The 20,784-nt window shown below is 46.3% G+C and overlaps 1 protein-coding gene across 2 annotated transcripts in view; it reads left to right on the top strand.

Annotated features, from left to right (window-relative positions):
- Nucleotides 1-20,784, top strand: part of BCAT1 (branched chain amino acid transaminase 1) — a 410,432-nt gene that overhangs the window by 178,065 nt on the left and 211,583 nt on the right. For both annotated transcript variants that reach the window (XM_085652755.1, XM_085652754.1), the window contains exon 4: nucleotides 4,895-5,005. In XM_085652755.1, the coding sequence (XP_085508881.1) occupies nucleotides 4,895-5,005 (111 nt within the window). The remainder of the gene's footprint in view (nucleotides 1-4,894; nucleotides 5,006-20,784) is intronic.

Below are 20,784 nucleotides of genomic sequence, written 5' to 3'. Positions count from 1 at the left end.
GAATAGTAAGAGTACTCCCTGGCTAGGCCGTGTTGCACCCGTCATACGCCTTCGACCCCCCCCAATTTCCCATCCAGTACCTAAACCCCTTCACTAATCTGTGTGCAGGGGCCCCCTGGAGGAGTGGGGTGGAGCGGTCCAAGTCTGTGTCTGCCACACAATTGTAATTCCCCCTTAGAAGCATTTACCCTTCTGTGAATGTACTCAGCTGGGAGAACCGGCTAGTGAAGAAAGCCAGTTGGTCCTGATTTGGGGCATCTATGAAGGCTATCATTAATGGTTTACCGTCCAACCTCCCGTCTATGAGGACATGCCTGCCCTCCCTGTTATTTTTAACATGCATTGTCTCAAAGGGGACTCCTGCTTTAATCCAGATCAGTGCACCCCTCGCAACACAGAGTACTCCGTAGAATATACATGTCCTCGCCAGTGCTGCTGGAGCCACTATGTTTCAACTTTAGTGAGACTGGTTTCTTGAAGTAAGACTATATGAACGGCCCTGTGCTTCAGGAACATGTGGACCCTGTGATGTTTGACTGCTGATCCCATGCTTCTTATGTTCCATATCAGTATCTTAAGCGCTTCAAGTGACACCGCCATAATAAGAATGTGTGCCCTGCACCTCAGTCCTCCCTTCCTGCCCCTCCCTCACCTACGTTGACAAACCACTAACAATAGGATGTACAAGACCCAGATACCAATGAACAAATCCCATCTTCCAGGCCCAGAGCAGCCCAGCAATGGATAGCCCCCAAACAAAGGCATGGTAAGTTATAAGTGCAATGTACTACCATTATCCATGCGTCCGTGCCATTGGGAAGGGGCAAGTCAGTCACACAGTCAGTGCCATGACCATGTTGCGCCTTCTCAGGTCACCTGTTCCATCAATTATCCTGGAGAACTCCCCAGATGTATTAGCTGCACTTCGTTGGCCCACATTGTACAACTCCAGGAGCTAGAGAAAGCCATTCCAAAATCAGCATCAGGTGTCCTCATCTGTCTGAGCACTTGATGGTTTTCATAGAGGCGCACGAAGCATGGGAGCCCTGCGGTTTGTCCGTGATCGGCCTCTCCCTTTACCACTTTTGGCCCGGTCCTCTAGCCTGGTAATGTTCGAGCCAGTCCCAGACGTCTGAGGGGTCAGAAAAATGTGTCGGGTGTCGTTGAGCATTACTCTCAATTTTGTCAGTAAAAAAAGAGAGTATCGCACCCCAGCTTCTCGCAGCACCTTCTTCACCTCCAAAAAGGATGCTCTCTTGGCCTGGACCATTGCACTGAAGTCCGGGAACATGGTCACTGCTGCATTTTCTATGTGGAACGGGCCAGACGTGCGTGCCTTCTGGAGCAGTGTGTCCCAATCTCTATAATGTGGCAGGCTAGCCACCACTGGACGCGGTGGTCGTCCTGGAACCAGAGGTCTGACCGGACCCTTTGCCAGTGCAAGGAAGGATGAAAGTCAGAATGTGCCTCCTCCGTTTTTATTCATGTCATTGCCCTCATCTTCTTCAGGTAGCCCCACGATCCTGACATTATTGCACCTTCTGCATCTTCGTCTATATGCTCTAATATTTTCACTCTCTCTTGTTTAGGTCAGTAATTTGCTGCTGCAAGGAGCTCTGCACTGGTTGGAACTCACTTACTATTGCCTCCGCAGCCTTAACCTTGTCTGCCAATTTTTGGTAATCTACCCTGAGAAGGCCGTCGCCAACTCTCCAATCTGCTGCTGGAGCGTTTACTTAGAGTCCACAATGGCCACCAGTATTTTGACTAATGTTCACTGTAGAGTAGAAGCAAAGGGCTCCATTTTGTATCCTAGAGGTAGCCCCTCCATCCTGCATTCCACTGTTGTGCCCCTCTCCTTAGGTCTGGTTCTGCCCATTGCTTTACTGGATCAGCGCAGTCCAACATCCACAACTCCGAGCCAGGTGGTGAAAGCTTAATAACCTGCGGCAAGTCTGTTGTATTTGTTCGTGTCTGGACCAGGCTGAAGGTCCTTCCCTCCACAGGCATGGAGTGTCTAGCTGCAACTCTAGGGAACACGCAGAGCTGCTTATCAACTCCCACAAGGTACTATTCTGGTGGTGGGATCCTTCAGCTGCATTCTTTTCTAGTTCAGGCCTGTTAATAGCTGCTATGGCTCCCCTGCCACTCCCTCCACGTGGTCCCCCTTAGCCAGACCTCACAGAGGCCAGAGGTCCAGTCTTATCTTCTAGTCTAGAAATCTCTCCATCTCAGTCAGATGTCCCGGGCGAGGTGATTTCAAAGAAAAAGGAGGGTGGGTGGGGCAGGGTAGGGACAGCCAACACTCTTCAGCCACCGATTATGGCCAGTCCACAGTTATCCACGTGGCAGCTCAACTGGGGGTGACCGTGCTCAGGTCAAGCCCTCCCTCCCCCGGTGTATAATTATCCGATGCAGCAGCCACCGCTGCAGCCCTGCCCCACCAGGTAGGGGACCTCCCCAGGTCCGAGAGGTCACCCAATCAGTTTAGCATGGTGCAACTCACCAAGTCCGGCAACATGAATGGCAGGCCAAGCAGCGACTCTTGCAGCCTCGAGGCGTCACGGTAATTTCACATCCCCTTCTTTACCCTACATGCCCCAAGGGCCAGCTGGCGGTGTCCAGTCCCCTAGGGCAGAGACCCGGCATCGAGTTCACCCAGCAGCCCATTCTTCACCTTCTTGGCATCCGTTTGTTAAGGGGTGTGTGCATGCACACGTTGCACCACCGGGCTGGGGGAATTCAATAGGGTAGGCCAATCAGGAACCCGGGTAGGTCCACAGGAGGGCGCTGCACGGCGGCTCTGTGCCTCTAATCTACGCGTCTTCCATCCCCTGGAGCATCTGCTGTTGTCCAACTCCCAGACGTCATGAGCCCGCACCAAGTTCTCTCAGGGCGGGCAATTGTCACCACAACACCGGGCTTCAGCTCAACCCAAGTGGCGGATGTGCCCACGTGTGCCGGTCGAGTGCGTGTCTGCGGGCAGCTTAACTGTGTGGTGGTGCCTGCAGCTGGGGTCTCCACCACTCAGTAGCCAAAATCCGGCCTGGAAATGGCCCCCAGGATCAGTCCTGGTTCTAGCAGGGGGGCCCAAACATGACCTCTGGCCCACCCAGTCACGGCTGAAGAGGCCCCAGAGAAAACAATTGTTAAATGCTTCCTCCATCTCAACATTAGAACATCTAAATATTTTCACTGTCTTTTTAAAACAGAAATTCGGCGGTGTGTTTTAGGGGTAGAGGTGGGAGAGCAAAGACATTAACAGGGAGAGCCGAGCTAAGGCTTTGGCTTAGTTCTTAGAGCCCTTGCACGAGCCGAGCCCTAAAAATGTTTGCTATGTAAAACATACAACAAACATCACTTAAAATATGATACCGTCTCTTCAAAATTCAAAAAAGTGTATTTCTTTAACACATGGAAGCTTTGACGTTTATATGTCACAATATAGCGCTGCACTGTGAAGTTCTTATTCAAAATGATAGTTGTTAAACATGAGCTTAGAGTCATTCCTGCCCTCATCCTCACACTGGTGACAGTGCCATTAGTGATCCAACAGGCAAGACAGTTGTCACCTGGACCCTGTATGTGGCCCAGATTATTATAGAGCAACATTAGTCTATTAAATCAAACACAAGAGGTTTTTGTATAATTGTATTTCTGATTCATGCATTTTGAATATACTTTCAAGCGCAAATATGAAGAAAAATTAGTTTGGGTGAAATAAAATATTTGCCCAAGCTCAAACAATCTGCAATTTGCAATTTATCCAGGTTTTATGTTTTCACTTTGTACAAATCAGCCACTATATGTCTCTCTATTTGTCTCTCCTTTTTATGTTAATGCTTTGTTTTTACCTCTTTGTGTGGTTTTCTGCTGATTTTAAATAGTGTGAACTCGACCTGGAGATATTGAAGCGATTTACATGAACACCAGTTACATTCTACAAGGTCACATTCATTTCGTAGGCACTGGAGATTTGCCCAGAATCACAGGATGTTGAGCCAACGCAGAGACTCGAATCTTGAGTTCCAAAGTTGGAAGTTTTCGCCCTAACGCCAAATCCTGGGTAGATTGAGGGTGGCAGGCAGAAGGTACATGAAAGCTCGGCTCATTATGGGCTCGAAGTTCCAACAGGACTTCAAACGGAGCCAGAGCCAGGCTTCAGGCTCAAGCCCGGATCAAGCTTTCAGTGCCGGCCTTCGTAGTGCGAAATGTCAAGGCTTCGCTGTGGTGAAAAGGATCTCCTATCCTTGAACTACTATTACAGTCTGCTTGGAATCCTAGTGCTAAAGCCTAGTCTGCTGGAAACTATGAGTTGGGCTGTTGATTATAGACATCAGCTCTTATTCTTAAATAACTCTCTAGATGTACTGTATGCCTGTTTGGATGAAGATATGATGTAAATCTTGGGCTTCAAGGCTACCTACAGACTTGACAAAAATTGGGCCCACATTGGCCCACCTGCACGAACCCTTGGCCCATCCAGATGAAAATTCCTGGGCCCGGGCCTGCCCAGGATCATGTAGTCCGAGCAGAAAGGCAGGGCCGGGGTGGATCAAGAGCCTCACGCGCCCGCGCCCCTCTTTCATCTATAGAACGACAAAAGAAATGCTCACTTTTTTTTATTCCCTGTGCTTTGTAAAAGTGAAAAGATCACTGTAGAAAAAAGAGGTGGAAGGTAGGGATTTTGACATAATACTATTAAAAAGCATTTGATGGCCGTCGAAAGAATCTTCTCAGATCGTATGTCATTATTGAACTTTTTTTTATTGTGCTTTTACACTATATTAACACTATAAAGAAATAAATGAAATTGACACAATGTTATACCTTATACGAAATTCATGCTCATTTGGTTTCTGGTAACACAATTACTCTTTTGTTATGCTCCTAGTTATTTGAAGGAATGAAGGCCTATCGAGGAGAGGATGATAAAATACGCTTGTTTCGGCCAAGACTCAACATGGACCGGATGCTTCGAACAGCAATAAGAGCTACTCTCCCGGTATGTTGTGACAAAGAACGCTTTGCTAGTAATGCTCTTAAATTAGAATCATGTGCCTATTTTTAGAGCAGGACACAAAAGCTCCGAGCAGCTGGAACACCACGTGAATTCGCACAGGGTTAAAGATCCAATGGGCCTGCACACAGATGTCATGCTAGAGTCTGTCCTAGAGGGGAAATATTTATTGTTTCCTGCAGATTTGTGTATATCATTCATCTTTTAGCTTGAATAGTAAGTTTTATAAGTAAGAAGTAAAACACTGCGAGATGCCTGTAATGTCATCAGCAATGTCTTCTGCAGAGTCCCAATGTCAAAGAACTTAAAAGGAAAATGTGTTGCAAGTCTATTATTATCCTGCTGCATGCCTGATTTAGTCTATCACTTGTGAGCAAATCAGTTTACCCACAAGTGGCACATACATAGAGTGAAGCCTCCCCTCCCGCTCCTGACCGCAGGTTCAGCTCAAATTGACAATATCACGGAAGGTAATACTTGATGGCGGCCTGTGTGAAGCAAGGGTAGCTCTCCCAGGCGACGCGAGACAAGTGAGCTGCGCATTCCAATGTTTTTAAATTCAGTACTTTTCACGTGTTTCCACTTGTACGATCCTTTGAGAAATGACATCCTGTCTGTTAACCATTACCTAGACATTTACTTCAGAAATATGTGGAAACACATTTTCCAAGCTAATTTCTCTCCCTGTTGCAAAATCTTGTCAGGTAGTGCATACTCTGGAAGAAGCTCCCTATCTCCCTGAAAGGTCGAATGGACCTGATTAAATGATTGCACTCTCTAATTTCTCTACATTTTCAAAATACCCTTTAGGATGTCTGATGCATTCTTGGGTGGCTTGGTAGACCATTCAGTGACCTCCTTTGAGCAGGTAAAGCCTGAGGGTGAAACTTCCACCTTCACATGGCAGACCCATCAAGGAGGTCAGGATTTACTGAAATTCGAGCAACTCAGCTGGGCCTCCCAAGTGGAACTAATGTCTTCTTGGCTCGGCGGCTTGTCCCATTCAACCATTTTCCTGGTCTCAGCGAATCCCCTAGATTGCCACCCCATACATTTACTTGTTTAACTCACTCCATCAAGCCAGGACACACAGGGGCTCTATGGGCTCCCAACTTACTATCTGGCATAGGAAGTGGCACAGGAAGTTGCATTGCCTCAACTTTGCTCAGCATTCCTACACATGTTTTTGTGGGGCCACCCCTTTCTCCTTCATCACTGTTTGACAAAGGCATATAGACATTATGAAAGCCTCATGCTACAAGGCTCATAAGCCAATTCATATTTTAAACCCTTTGAGATTCTTGTGGCCAGGGGCATAGCTTCAAAGGGGGTGTTTGTGGTGTTACACCCCCTAAAAAAATATTTTGTAGTAAGTAGTTGGGTACAGGTGCTTTCCGTCGGGTATGGTGTGGTATAAGTTGGATTTCACCCTGGATTTTTTCATGACCACATTGACAAAAACACACGGACACACACATGCACACTCTCTCTCTCGTCTCTGCCTCAAAACCTGGTTATTTTGAAAAGTGTTGTGTCTTAGGTACCCCCTGTAGCCGGACAGGTTACGGCTATGTATTTCCGTTGCTGACGATCTTGGGCAGATTCCTCTTGCGAACAACTATCACGATTACCTCACGTCTTCCTTAGCTTTACGAAATCCTCCTGCATGTTGCGGCTTGTGCCGGCGGCGGCGATCTTGATCCACAGCCTCCGTTACGATGACGGCTCGGGCCACAAACAACTTCACAGCAGTGTGGACGATGATTCACGCTGCGGGGGCACTGCAGTCATGGGGCACTTTCCAACCAGCACCACGGACCCCACGCAGTCTCAGGCTGCACATGCACAAAACGTCGCTGAGACTCGGTTGGGTTTCGGGCCGCACAGTCCCGGGGCAATGCTTACGACGGTCTCAGGCTGCAATAAGCATATGCACACAGCGCCGCTGAGACACACTTGGAAACTTTGATGTTCCTGAGTTTCCACAACAGGGAGCCAGCTCTCCTCGGGCCTTTGAGGGCAAGTTACTTCAGGACACAGCACACAGCAAAGTCCTTTCAAGCAGGTGGACACAGCAAAGCCCTTTAGCCTCTCCTTAGTTAAATCAGCAAACTGCTGGACAGCCCCAGAACACACAGCAAGGGTCAGTCCTTCTCTTTAGTCTCTTCAGCTATTCTTCCTTGGCAGAGGTTCCTCTTGACCACGAAGTAGTTTCAATCCTTTTCAGTCTTGATCAGTCCAACGTTCAGGGGTTTCTGCTCTCATAGTTATATCCCTAAATGTCTTTGAAGTCTTTGTGTTCAGGTGGGCACTGACCCTGTCCAAAGCAGTTCTTTGTGTCTCCCTGCCAGTGACACCTTATTCCTTTGATTATTGGGGTTCTGGTTCCTCAATCACTCAGCAGGAGGTGGAGCCATTGTTTTATGGCAGCAGGCCTCTTCACCTCCAGGGGCTACTACTCCCCCCTACACTCCAGATGCAGGTCAGCCTGTTGCTGTCTCCTACTCCTCCCCTGTGTCAAGACATTTCCCAGACCCTATCACATTCAAATCCAGACAGTCAATCCACAACCAGGCAGAGACACACAGAATTGTTAGAACAAAGAAACCAGCCACTTCTAAAAGTGCTGTTTCTAAACACACAATGCAAAAACCACCTTCACAAAAAGATGTGTTATTAAATTGTGAGTTCAGGCACACCAAACTTCACCTCTCCATCTTCAGCCTATGGGAAGATAGGCTGGAAACATATTACACAACCTTCCACTTCTGTCCTATGGGCAAGATGGCCTTGCAACAGTGAAAAACAAAATGGAGAGTCTTTCACTGTTAGGACATGTGCATTACCAGCCCTGGCACACCTAGTACACTTTACTAAGGACTTTACTAGTAAGTCAAACATACCAATTATGGACAACCAATTACCATAACACTTTATACAGGGAGCGCTTGCACTTTGACACTGATCAGCAGTGGCAAAGTGCCCAAAGTATCTAAGCAAGTAAAACGCAATCCATCACAGCATCAAAAATAGAGGAGGTAGAGGTAAAAAGTCAGGGGAATCATGCCAAGAAATGCCAGGTCTAACAAGCCCTATTTACTTTCCATGCATTCATTTACCTTTTACGTCTTCTGTTTCCGATTTAGAATTAATTTTCTTTATTCTTCCTTAGACAATGCTGACCGATTTTCTGCTATCACTTATGGATGTGGTTTCCATTTTTCTAACTTTTGAAATGTATTTATATATATTTAAATTGCTCTTAATTGAAAGATTTGTGTGCATGACAAAGAGGAAACACAAATACAGTTCTGGTCAACATACACAGGAATACATGCATCATAACAAAGATGAACAGAGGTATCAATGCTAATATTAATGTGGTCAAACCAAACCCACATGGGGGAGATTCTGGAACAGCGTATATAAGGGGACACCAGGGGGCATGCAAAGTATTGTGGGAGGACGGACCCTTCTGTGTCGCCCTGGAGGAGCTGATGTTTTAGGGCAGCTGGGTGGAGGAGGAATGGCAGACGAGATGGGGGCCACATGAACAAAAGGTATGACGAAGAGACCACCAGCCCTGTAACAAGAGAGTGTTTATGGTGGTAAGGGCATTGGCGGAAAGGGGGCAAATCCAGGCTATGCTGGTCATAAGTCAGAGACTGGTTCCAACGCAAGTTGTATCATATCCCATCCCATAATCTGTGGGGCTTTTCCAGCCTTGTATCACAATATCTTGACCACATTGTCCTTTGTCTGTGTCCAATGCTTGAGTTCAAGTTTCCAAGGAGGGATGGGCAAGAGCTAGGTCGATTAACTCAGATCCTGCGTTATCCATCCTGGGACAAGGCTTCAAGCTCAGAAGCCATGTCTTCGAGATATTATTGTGGTGTTTACCAGTGAAATGTGTGCGGTGGGCACAAACCTTGGTCTAGAAGGACCTCAGTACAGGACACAACCAAGTCACATGGAAAAAGTCGGTGTAGCAGCTTCAGACATTCGTTTCTTGAGATCTTGGAGACACAATGAAGTAAGTTGGACCAGTCTTGGTTGGACAGGTCAATTTGCAGGTGCTGGCTCCAGGGGAGCCGGAGAACCAGCAACATCGGTCAACAACCCTGTATGCATTAGTGATCCAGTGGGTGTTGAGACTCCAGGTCAAGAGGTAAAGAGCATGTGAAGAACTGTTTTTTTTTTCATGCTCTGTGCCAAAGATACCCCAAACGTCACAGATTGTACCCCGGAGTGCAGTGTATGTAAGGAACTGTTGTGGCAAAAGTGTGTACACCTTGCAAAGTTCCACGAGCGTAAGAGCCGTCCTGGACTCGAACAGCTGACCCAGGGAATCTAATGTCACCCAGTGCCAATGTGCCCTAGTGGCTGGTGTCCTGATCCTGACAACGCTGGGCAAACACCAGAGAGGAACGTCCAGAGAATATGTAGTTTTGCCGAGACAGAGATGTAGAGACCATCAGTAGCGGATCACACAAAAATGAAGCACGGACCATGTATCTTGGGGAGAAGCCCTCAAGACGTCCCTTATAACACCCATACGGCAACCGAGGCAAGAGATGTTCCGCTTCAAGCAGAGCACCCGTAGCTATTCAGGTCATAAGCCACTGTAATTCTGATGCTAAATAGTATGCCTTATAATCCGGTGCCAACAGTCTGCCAGAATACCGGGGTAGGAACAGCATGTCTAGAGCCACTAAGTGTCTACCCGCTGCACAGATCAGGCCTGAGAGCCAGAAGTTGTGTTGAGGTAATGCAGATTTATTTGATATCAAGGGGAGGTTGGCGAACAGATATACTATTATAGCACCTTAATCTAGGATATTATCTCATTACCAAGGCCTATACATTCTAACACCATGCACAAGTATGAGCAGGAGAGACTATTGAAAGCCTTCTCCATGTCAATGGAGACCGCAACAATTTTTGATGTTCCTGGCTTCACGCTTTCCGGAACAGGTGCCTGATATTTGGGTACGTGCTACTGCCTGGTACAAAGCAGCCCTGGTCAGGGTGAACCAGGGACGGCAAGTGCAGTTGAATACGGTTGACCAGTATTTTCCCCAGGATCTTGCAGTCTAAGTTAAGGACAGACAATGGTCGGAATGAGCCTATATCCAATGGGTCACCCCCCTACTTGGCAAGCATGATCATGTGGACCTCCCAGGTGGACTCTGGCGACATGCCTGCCTCCCAGGCCGACTTGTACATCAACGCTAGTTGCTTGACATGGTCAGTTCAAACACACGTATAGAATTCCAGATGAACTCTGTTGCTTTCTGGTTTCTTCTGCTTAGCCAGCCATTCAATCGCAAGTGCAATCCATCCCAGGCTTGACTTCTGGGGCCAATGTTTTCAAAGGGGTGTCATGTTTTAGTTGGACTTCATTTACCTCTTGCGGGGTACACTACAGGACCTGGTAATAGTCAGTGAACACCGCATTAAAGTCTGCTTGCCTATGCACACAGTGGACATTGGGATGATGAGTGGCAGTGGTCACGGATCGGCCAATCGGTGATGTTCCACCTTCATTTGTCCTGCAAGAAGAATCCCTGTCCTTTCGCCCTCTGCATGTCTATTTGCAGACATAATCATTTTGGATCAGCATGATGCTGACGTTTATGCACCAGTGGGCAGCGAGTCTCCATGTTCTGCATAATTCGGAGTACCAGGGGGTTTATCTCGCACCCTGCCTGTGCCTATTAAGTATGCGAAGCAGAGTGCACACCTCCAGAACTATTAATATATACTCCCCGAATAGAAACTTTAAAAGCATCCCTTTCTATGACATGGTGAGACAGTGAAAACGTATTGGTGTCAAAATAATTGTGAATTTCGTCACCGACAATACTACGGTAGGTGGCCTTTTCTAATGCAGAACTTTGCAAATGCCAAGTGGGAATCTGCACCCGCGACGGGCCTCCGCTCTCTGGCCAGGTATAACTTTTGAAATATGTAATCATGTATCCCTTTTTCGAACTTTCAAATTGTGTTGTCAAATTATTGTTACTACTTGTTCATTTTATTGCTCATCACTCTATTGATTTGTTAGAATAGTTAAAAGCCCTGTAAGAATTTGCCCTTAACTTGAGTGCATTTACTGTTGATTCTGCAATATTCTCCAATCTTGTCACCATAATTACTTAGCAAGTTACCTATCCTTTTTTATTTTCATTTTCTCTTGCTTTCCTTTGTTTTTAAATGCTCCATTGACGCACTCTTCCTCTTGTTTATGCTGCTTCTTTGCTCTGCCAATCTTTGTTTATTAGTAGTCCTTCCCTCCTTGTGCATCTTTTGGTTTTTGCTCTTTCATATTTCTGCACTGAAAACATTTTCCCACCGAGGTACTTCTTTCCCCTTAATGACTATTTTCAAATCGTACTTAAAACAGCACCATGTTTTAGCTGCACTTCATGCCTGTCCATTTGTATACTTCTTGATTTTTGAATTTTTAGTGTTAATTTTGTGAAGAAGTGGTTGGATAAATTCCGGTATAAAAAAAAGTAAATGGACATGGAGGTAATAAAGAGCCATAAGAGACCAATGACATTTTTTGCCTCTTTGAAGACTAAGGCCTCTACCACAGTTGGAGAGCGAGAGGGTCATTTGTTTTCCCCTCTTAGATCTAGGGCTGCCCCTTGGGCAGATTCCACACCATTTCTCTGCATTGTCTTGTCTTTGGTAGAGGAAGGGATCCGTTTATGCTGGACTAATGTCTTCTTGGCTTGAGATGCCTAATATAAAAGATGTTTCTGGCCACAAATAATAATTTCTTGGAAATAGCTCCAGCACAACATTCTGGAGGCTGCAGCTCTTACCTGAGTTCTGAAGGGCATATCTTCAGAGAAACTCTTTTCCCATTAAACCAGGAACTCCCTAGTTGTGGTCCTGGACTGTATCTCTTTGGTTCTTTGAGCTTCTGGAGCAAAATATCCTCATGTTGCAGATCAGTAAACCCCATTTGAGCTGCGGGTGAATGACTGCAAGCGTGTAATTAATTTGAGTTTCTTTAATTTATTTTGGGAGTTCAGCTGCACAGAGCCGCGTACAGTGCCAGGAGGGGGTGAAGGTGTGTACTTTTTAAGTGTCGAGCATTCGAGCTGAAGACCTTTAGCATCTTAGGCCAGGGGCGGCTGGTGACATTTTAAAGTGGTGGGGCGTAAAATGATTGGTATACTTCACCGTTGCGAGCGAGCCCGAACCCCTATAAGGAGGGTTCGGGGGGTTCTCCCCCCGAGAAAATTTTGAAAAAAGAGAAGAGAAATGGTGCATTTTCAAGCAAATTTGAGAAAGCAGGAAGGTTAATAAAGCAATTGTGAAAGTGCAGTTATAACATTAATAAAGAGATGTCATATAACATAGGTAGCTGCTTATTCAGTGTATAACCACAGAGCTTCATAACAGACTTCGAGATACAATGCATTTCTGAGTACCTCACTCACAGATGTTTTTTATTTAACAAACTAAACTGGTTGCAAAGTAGCAGCATTCAACATTGTTTACTTTTTGTAAATGAAATCAGCACGTCTCTCTCTAAGAGCAGCAAACTTTTCAATAACTTTAGTGTTAAAGTCCGGGATTTTCTGAACTAGCTTGCTCTCTACAGAGAGCATTGCCAAAGCATTGAGTCTTTCCTCAAGCATGGTGTTTCTCAGGAATGTCTTAATCCTCTTTAAGGCTGAAAAACATCGTTCTGCCTCGACTGTTGTCATAGGAGTGGTTATGACAATTTTAAGTAAAGCCACTGTCTCTCCAAGTGACTTTTCCATATTAAGTTTATGTATTAAAGCCAGCAAAGACAAGGCACTTGTGGCCTTCCGGTACACAGGCATTCCGTACAGTAAATTCAACTCAGTTCTCAGCTCTTCTTTATTGAGCATAGGATAAGCTCCCACAGCCTCATTCAGAGCACGCTCCGGGAAGGATTCATCATATTTGGCAAACTGTTGACTTTGCAATAATGTGGCACTCACCAAATGTTTAGTGAAAGAAAAACGCTCTCGTGCCTGCACAATTACAATGTCACAGATCTCCTTTGCAATTCGGACTATAGTGGTGATGTTTTTCCTGCGGTTTGTGAAAATAGATTTCTCTGGCAGTTTGCTGACTAAATTGTCAACCCCATCTCTCACTTTGCTTATGCTTTGTACAATCATAGTAGTATATACTTGCACTTTGACAGTATATATCTCTCGTGCTTGTAACTGATTGTATAACAGGTCGACAGCTACCATTATATCATGAAATACATACAGTAAGAACTGAAACTCTCTGTCTTGTAGTGTTCTACCAAAGCCATGGGCTTCAATCTGACTTTTGTAATCAAACTCATCATTGGCTTCTATGGCTTCAAAACATTTCAGAAGGTCCTCTCTATGTTCATAGATTAGGTTGACTGTACGGATGTTAAAGTTCCAACGAGTTGAGGATCCCCTTGGAACGCTTTTGTCTACAATGTCATGAAGTGCTTCTGTTCTTTTGGGGGAACGCGAGAAGAATGCTGCCATGCCTCCTATATCCTGAAAGAAAATTCGTGTCTCGGTGATCTTTGATACTGCCTGTTGCATAATAAGATTAAGTTGGTGAGCATAACAGTGCACATAATGAGCATTAGGGTACACATCTTGAATTCTCTTCTGAACTCCACTAAGGCTTCCACTCATTACGGACGCACCATCATAGCTTTGCGCAATAAGTTTTTTTTTTTGAGGCAGCTCTGGAAAAATTAAGCTCAGTTGACGCAGTATAGCTGCAGTAATGGTTTCTGCACTAGAGTCTCTTAAATGTGTGAAACCATAGAACCTCTCCACAACTTGTCTGTCATTGTCAATGTATCGAAACACTAATACGGACTGTGTTTTAGTGGCCACATCAGTGGTGTCATCAGCCTGAATAGCCACAAAGTCTGTGTTTTGCAATTCTTGCACAATATGGCTTCTCATAATTTCGAGCATACACTCAAGAAGTTCATTTTGTATTGTTTTAGAGGTGCCCTTAAAGACTGTAGCACGTGCTAAATGTGCTTCCATATCCTTGTCTATGCTTGCTATTAAATCCACAAGGCCTTTGAATATTCCAGGATTTGGGGAACCTTCCGATTCATCATGGCCTCGCAATGCCAGTTCAAAAGCACCACAGAAACGAATGCAATCAATTATTTTGGATAGAATCTGTCTGTTCCTATCAACTGCTTCATTGTGTTTCTGTATTGCTTTGCGGTATGCATCACTTATCTGCTGCTCAATCGGAGCATCTTCCCCCAACATTCCCAGTCTAGTCAGGTTTTCCATATGCTTTCTTGTGCGTGAATGCTTCTTTATTTTTTCAGACAAATGCTTCAAGTCTGTTACTCCTTGATTTGTCCAAGAAAACTCACCACCAAACAGCAAGCAGGGGAAGCAGAACAGAGAATTTCTTAAAGGGCACCCTGTAAGCCAATCAGCTTTTGTGTACCAGGCGTTTGAGAATGTACGTGTGGACATTTTTCCTCTGTCTTGGGAAGTTTGCTGTAGTTTTAGGTCAGGCCGATGAGGTCCCAATTGCTTTAAATCTATTTCCTCTTGAAGTGGCCGTGCCTGGAATGACCTTGTAATCAGCTCTTGTACTGTATTCATGATGACGATGCTGGCCTTACCAATATATATTAAAGAAACCTGCCAATAATCAAAGTACAACATATACGGTGCGGTGCAATAATATAAAATTGCAGTATAAATAGATATATCTTGTGCAGTATCGCAATAAATCTCCAACAGCTCCCCTTTGCACAACATGACTGCTAAAAATACAGCCTTACTGTCTGCTGCCTCTGTGTGCCATAGTGGTTGCTGAAGGCACTGAAACAGACACTGCTTGAGGGCTTTGAACAAGGCAAGGGATAGATAGTGCTGTTAACAACCGTTATTGCCCAAATCACAGGGCTAAGGGTGTTAGTAAATTCCATCCACTGAGGGTACAATGTTCAGAATGTGTGCCTACCCCAACCACCATGTACAGTGACCACACACATACCTCTAACTCCAATCTAAAAAAAAAATAGCATCAGTTTCCTTACCTTTAACTCTGGTGTTTGCTGGGTCGTAGCCGGGGTGAAAGAGCAGCAAAGGAGGTCTTGTTCTTCGCCGGAAATATGACCAAAAATTTGGTAAGGGTTGTCAAGCTTTAGAAGGTGCTGAAAATAAAAATAACGTGCTGTAACTAGACAAGCATTGCTTTTAAAATACAAATAATCCCAATGAATTTTACCAGCGTCAGTTCTTCAAGTTAACATAAAATAACTACAGTGTTCTTAAAATATTTATTTTGTTTGATGTTCGGGGAAACCATACTTTTTTTAGTCTGCTACGTTAAAATTATCCATTGGAACCTGCTTACATTTAAATGTAATAATGCTATGATTTTTAGCTTTCAGTATCTTTATGCAATATAAAAGATCAAAATTTTAAATTCAAACGCTTCTACTAAAGACAAGTTTCGAAGCGTTATCTCAGCACAACTCTTGCATCCCCCTCTTTCTCTGCCTGCCATTGCGCTCCATGCTTCTGAAAGGTGATAAAAAAAACACGTGAATTTGCGTTTCAAATGTCCGATCCTGCTGCAGCACACTTACAAAGCCTACACATGACAGTAACCCGATTCAAGGCCCCATTCTCCCGATTTTTTTTTTTACAATCTCCCACTTTGCTCTTCTGAAATGTTGGCATGTACGTTTCAATCAAATGTCCGATCCTGCAGCAGGTTTTATGACAAGCAGCAGAGTAAAAATCTTACAGTCAGCAGAAAAGGACAAAAAAGTTTCATAAACTCAGCAAAGCACAATACAGAATAAAACTCCACCACATCCAACACCACAGCCGAGCCACCCCCATCCATTGAGCACTGAAGTCTGCGCTGCTGATACTTACTTGGGCTTCACACTGGGCCTTGGCTAAAGTTATTTCTAGATTGGACCACAGAAATGATGCGACTCTGTCGCTTTTAACAGACTTGACACACTCTCAAACACTTAATGCATCATTTTCTGCAGTTCTAAAGGCTCACGTTAATTTTATTTTTTGCATATTTATTTAGCGCGAACTCGACCCGAAGGTATTGGAGCGCTTTACATAATTAGCACCTATTTACATTGCACATTCAGGCAGCCTGCAGCATGGGGAGATTAAGTGATTTGCCCAGAATCACAGGATGTGGACGCGACCCCGAGGTTTCCAGCACCAAAGTCGGCAGTCTAGTTGACGGACCACATCCTCTCCCAACTGAAGAAAGTGCCACCTATTACAGGGGATGACTGTGGGGATTGGATTCAGGCAATATTTGCTTGGATGAAGTCTGTGAATGACTGCAAGAAATAAATGCGCGTGGTGAAAGCAGACACCGAGTCCAAGGAATAACAGCGATATGACTGTAGGGAATGAATTCATTGATGACTGCAAAGAGGGAACACAGGAAGTGATTGCGTCGAATGGATGCTTAGAGGTAATTCAGGCGACAGCTGCAGGGAACGAAGGGTGGGAATGAGTGCAAGGAATAAATACATATGGTGACTAAAAGGGACGAATTCGGCGGATGGCTGCAGGGAAGGACTGCAAAGAATAAATATAGTTAGTGACAGCAAAGGCAGAGTTCGAGGAATGACTAGAGGGAATGAATGCATGTGATAGCTGTAGGGAAGGTAGAGGGGTGACTGCAGGGAATGAATGAAGTGACTGCAAGGAATCATTGCCAGAAGCGGCCTTTCACGGAATACATTCGTAACTAACCCCATGGGGCTGAACGCCGTGCGGTGTTTACAGCGTGTGTGGTTGTGAGCGGCCCCGGGGCACGCGAGTCTCTTGGGAAGCAGGCCTGTTCATGCTCTGTCAGCCTTGGTACCATGGAGCGCCCCGCCTCACTTTTGTGTGTTAATTTCACATACACCTGTAACGCTGTGAGTGTAACTCTGAATGCCCCTTTTGCTATCTTTGAAGCTCTCTGCACTTCCTGGGTCATTCCTGTCCATGTGACAAACAGGCTACTTCGAAGGCAGTGCTGTGCTCCACGAGCACTCTTCATCTATAGATAGTCTGTGTATTACGTACACCAGGTGGAGTCATGTCTATCTGGGTGTGTGCAACGGGCCACAGCCTCCGCTTGGTACAACAAACAAATAATCTTATACAAAGAGGCTGAGGCAATAAAGCATCGCACCCAACCAACAGTTCATGCACAGTCCCGTGTATGCAGCGCACATTTAAATACATAAAATAAATAAATATAAAATAACAGCGGGTTGGTCAGCAAAGACGAGAGTGGTGTAGAAACAGTAAAAGCGTGGATGGGAGACAGGCAGGTGGATCGGAGCTTAGACGCAGGCAGGTGGATGGGAGAGTAGAGGCAGGCAGGTGGATGAGATGTTAGAGGCAGGCAGGTTGATGGGAGGTTAGACACAGGCAGGTGGATGGGAGGTTTGACGCAGGCAGGTGGACGGGGAGGTTAGACGCAGGCAGGTGGATGGGAGCCTATAGGCAGGCAGGTTGGAGGGAGATTAGAAGCAGGCAGGTTGGAGGCAGGTTGGAGGGAGGTTAGAGGGAGGCAGGCAGGTGCTGGTCATTGGCAGGTGTGTGGATCTGAGCAGGGCCTGATGGTGGTGGCTGCCTATTAAGTATAATGTCCTCACATACTCGAATCCGTTCAAACTTCCCAGACAGTGTGGTATATTGTTTTTCCTCCACGGTGCACTTTTGGAATTAGGTGGAGCAGGGAGGGGCTGGTTCGGTGCCCTGAAGCGGCCAGTGACTGCTCCATAATACGGGGTGAACTTTTCTCCCACACACCTTTGACTGTAAGGCCCTGCTTTGTGCACAGCGCTATAGTTAGAGCTGTTGGCAGGCCCTTTCCTTGCTTTTCCTGTTCTCAAGTTGGTCCAGGCCTCACACATAGCACCTCCTAGGGGTGCTTGGGGCAGGTGCCCCCTATTCCCCGTCACTCTCTTGTGTCCAGGGTTGTTTGTTTCTGAAGCTGCTCTGAGCAGGCCTCATCCTGCCCTCTGAGGTAGGAATGCCTGTCACACACACAGCAACATCTGAGGGGTTCCAGGGGCATGTACCCCCCCCTCCCTCCGACCCTCTGGTTCAGGACCCTGGCAGGAGCTCCGAGCACACGCTTTCCTGGCCTCTGAGGTAGTAGCCTACATCACACAGGTGTCTGTCCCCTGTCAGTAGTACCAGGGCAGAGGCTGTCTGGAGCTCTGAGTAGGCCCCTGCTGGGCTCTCCTTCCCTCTGGCGGGTCCGGCCCTCACACAGCCCCAGCGGACAGGGGCCGAGGTCAGGGGCCGTCCCCTCAGTGCACCAAGCCCCAGCCTGGAAGGCCTGCCCGCCCCACTGCTTTAAATAGGCATTCCCGGAGCCCTTACCACCAGGGGGAGGGTGAAAGCCATGGTGCTGGGTCGCCGGCCCCAGCCACCCTTGACCCTGGGGACGTCTAGGCGGGCGCATTGCCACCGAAGCCCCCACGTGTCCCCAAGTGCACCTGATCGCTCTACGTGGGGACCCAGGCACATTCAGAGCCGGGCTCTGTTCTGCCACTATGCAAGCGCCGCTTGTTCCGAGGCTTCCGGTTAAAACACTCACACAGTCAGATCAAAAAGATTCACCTTAAGTGCCATTCAAGCAAAATATTTACATATCATATGGAGTAGGGAAGAGAGTGCTGTACTAAGCATTCTATGAAGCGGGTGTGTGGCTGCCACGTTCATAGCATATCTCTGCGAGTACCTTCTAAGAAAGCGGAATCCCTATATAGGTGTTCAGCGGACAGGTATTGTCATAAAAAAAAGTGTCTGGTGTTGTGGGTGCACATAGATCGTGCTAACGTTAGTTCCCTCTGTATGTATAATGGCGCACTGCTCGAGACCTGCTAACTGCGTAGCAGGAAATGAAGCTTAGCTTAAAAAGTAAGTAAAACACCCTCGCATTAGAACGACAGTACTCACCAATGGACAAGTCAGGGCAGTCAGTGTAGTACTAGTACTACACAAGAAAATTGTCACCACCACGACGAGTCAGTCGGAGTCAACAATCAACACACACCGTCACCGACACTGTCACCGACACTGTCACACGACGGGGCTCCTGTACGCACCGCCGCCACGAGGTGTGTACGCAGAGACAGACTGTGTGGCAGTGGCACCACCGCGTGCGTGATGACGCGACAGAATTGCATAGAGTGCGCAGCGCACCTCATGGCCAATCACTATCACTGTGTTCAGACTAAGCCACAGTGATTGGCCATAGTTGCGCGGCACCCAATGCAGTTACTCCTAGGCTGTCTCAGGCTCTCTCAGCCAATCCAGAGACGCTGCATTAGCAGCGCCTGCCCTGGATTGGCGAAAGAGCACGGATAGGGCTCGCCCGGATACCGAGAGACGGGGCTGCTGCAGAGGCAACCCTCAGCCTCTCGGCCCCCTCCTCTCACTACTAGTACACATGGCTACAGTGCGGCGAATGCGCATGCTCGTGCTTGTCGTGAGACAAACTCGAGCATGCGCAGATAAAATGCGAGCCGCTGCCGTTACTGTGCACTGTCTGTCACTCACTGTCAGTGCTCGCCCCCCGGCCCCACCCCCTTCATTGTCCGCGGCTCGCAATATATTATTCAATTTCATGATGATTGCATTGCTGGTCCGTCTCAGCTGCGACGCATGCGTGCGTTCGCGGTAAGTGGGGCTCCGCTGTCTTAGGCCTTTGTCTGGTCTGTTGCTCTTTAGGCCTGAACCTGACTTCTAGATTTTAACAATATGTGGTAAATAATAATTTTCCATGAACTACTTTCAAATAGAGTTTTTATACAGCAACTCTATAATGGTGCTTTTTTACTGTTAATCCGAGTGTAAACTATACATCAGTTTCAACATGGCAACATGTGAAGATGACGTGGGTTGCACCTGTAACAGCTTGGACTTTGTGAAACAAAATCTGTGCTTTGAGACCTGAGCACTTCTTCCTTACAGTCACGTAAAAGATGCCATCTCTGTTTTTTGTTGTCTCCATTCTTTTCCATGGTGTGGGCCTTTGATTGGATCCATTTTGGATTTATGGGACAGAAATCTCTGCCACTAACAATAAGCTCAGTTTAGGAAATTATTACTGGAGCATTGATCCTTAACTCCTGCATTCTGCAGTTGGCCATAGCTTCTGGGATCCTGTTTGAAGTTCTACCCATGATTAGCATGATAATCTTCTTCACCCCAATTCCTCTATAGTCAGTCTCTGATCAATGTTTGACGAATGTATGACATTACAACGCATACATTTACAACGCATGCCTTTACAACGCAGTTTTTACTTCGCAACATCCTTTACAACGCATCATTTTACATCGCATGCCATTACAACAATTTTTTTTAAACTACATTTACAACGCATTCAATTACATCGCATTATACCTCTACAACGCATACCTTTACAATGCATACCATCACATTGCATTTAAGGTAAGTGTTGGATAGTGTAGGGGTAAAAATTACTATTCTAACTCCAGTGGGTGCAACAGTAGGGTACGTGTTGGATAGTGTAGGGGTAAGAATTACTATTCTAACTCCAGGGGGTGCAACAGTAGGGTACGTGTTGGATAGTGTAGGGGTAAAAATTACTATTCTAACTCCAGGGGGTGCAACAGTAGGGTAAGTGTTGGATAGTGTAGGGGTTAAAATTACTATTCTAACTCCAGGGGGTGCAACAGTAGGGTAAGTGTTGGATAGTGTAGGGGTACT

This window comes from Triturus cristatus, chromosome 4_1 (genome assembly GCF_964204655.1).
Source record: "Triturus cristatus chromosome 4_1, aTriCri1.1, whole genome shotgun sequence".
In the NCBI taxonomy this organism is placed as follows: domain Eukaryota; kingdom Metazoa; phylum Chordata; class Amphibia; order Caudata; family Salamandridae; genus Triturus; species Triturus cristatus.
This window is presented reverse-complemented; position numbering and strand designations above follow the sequence as displayed.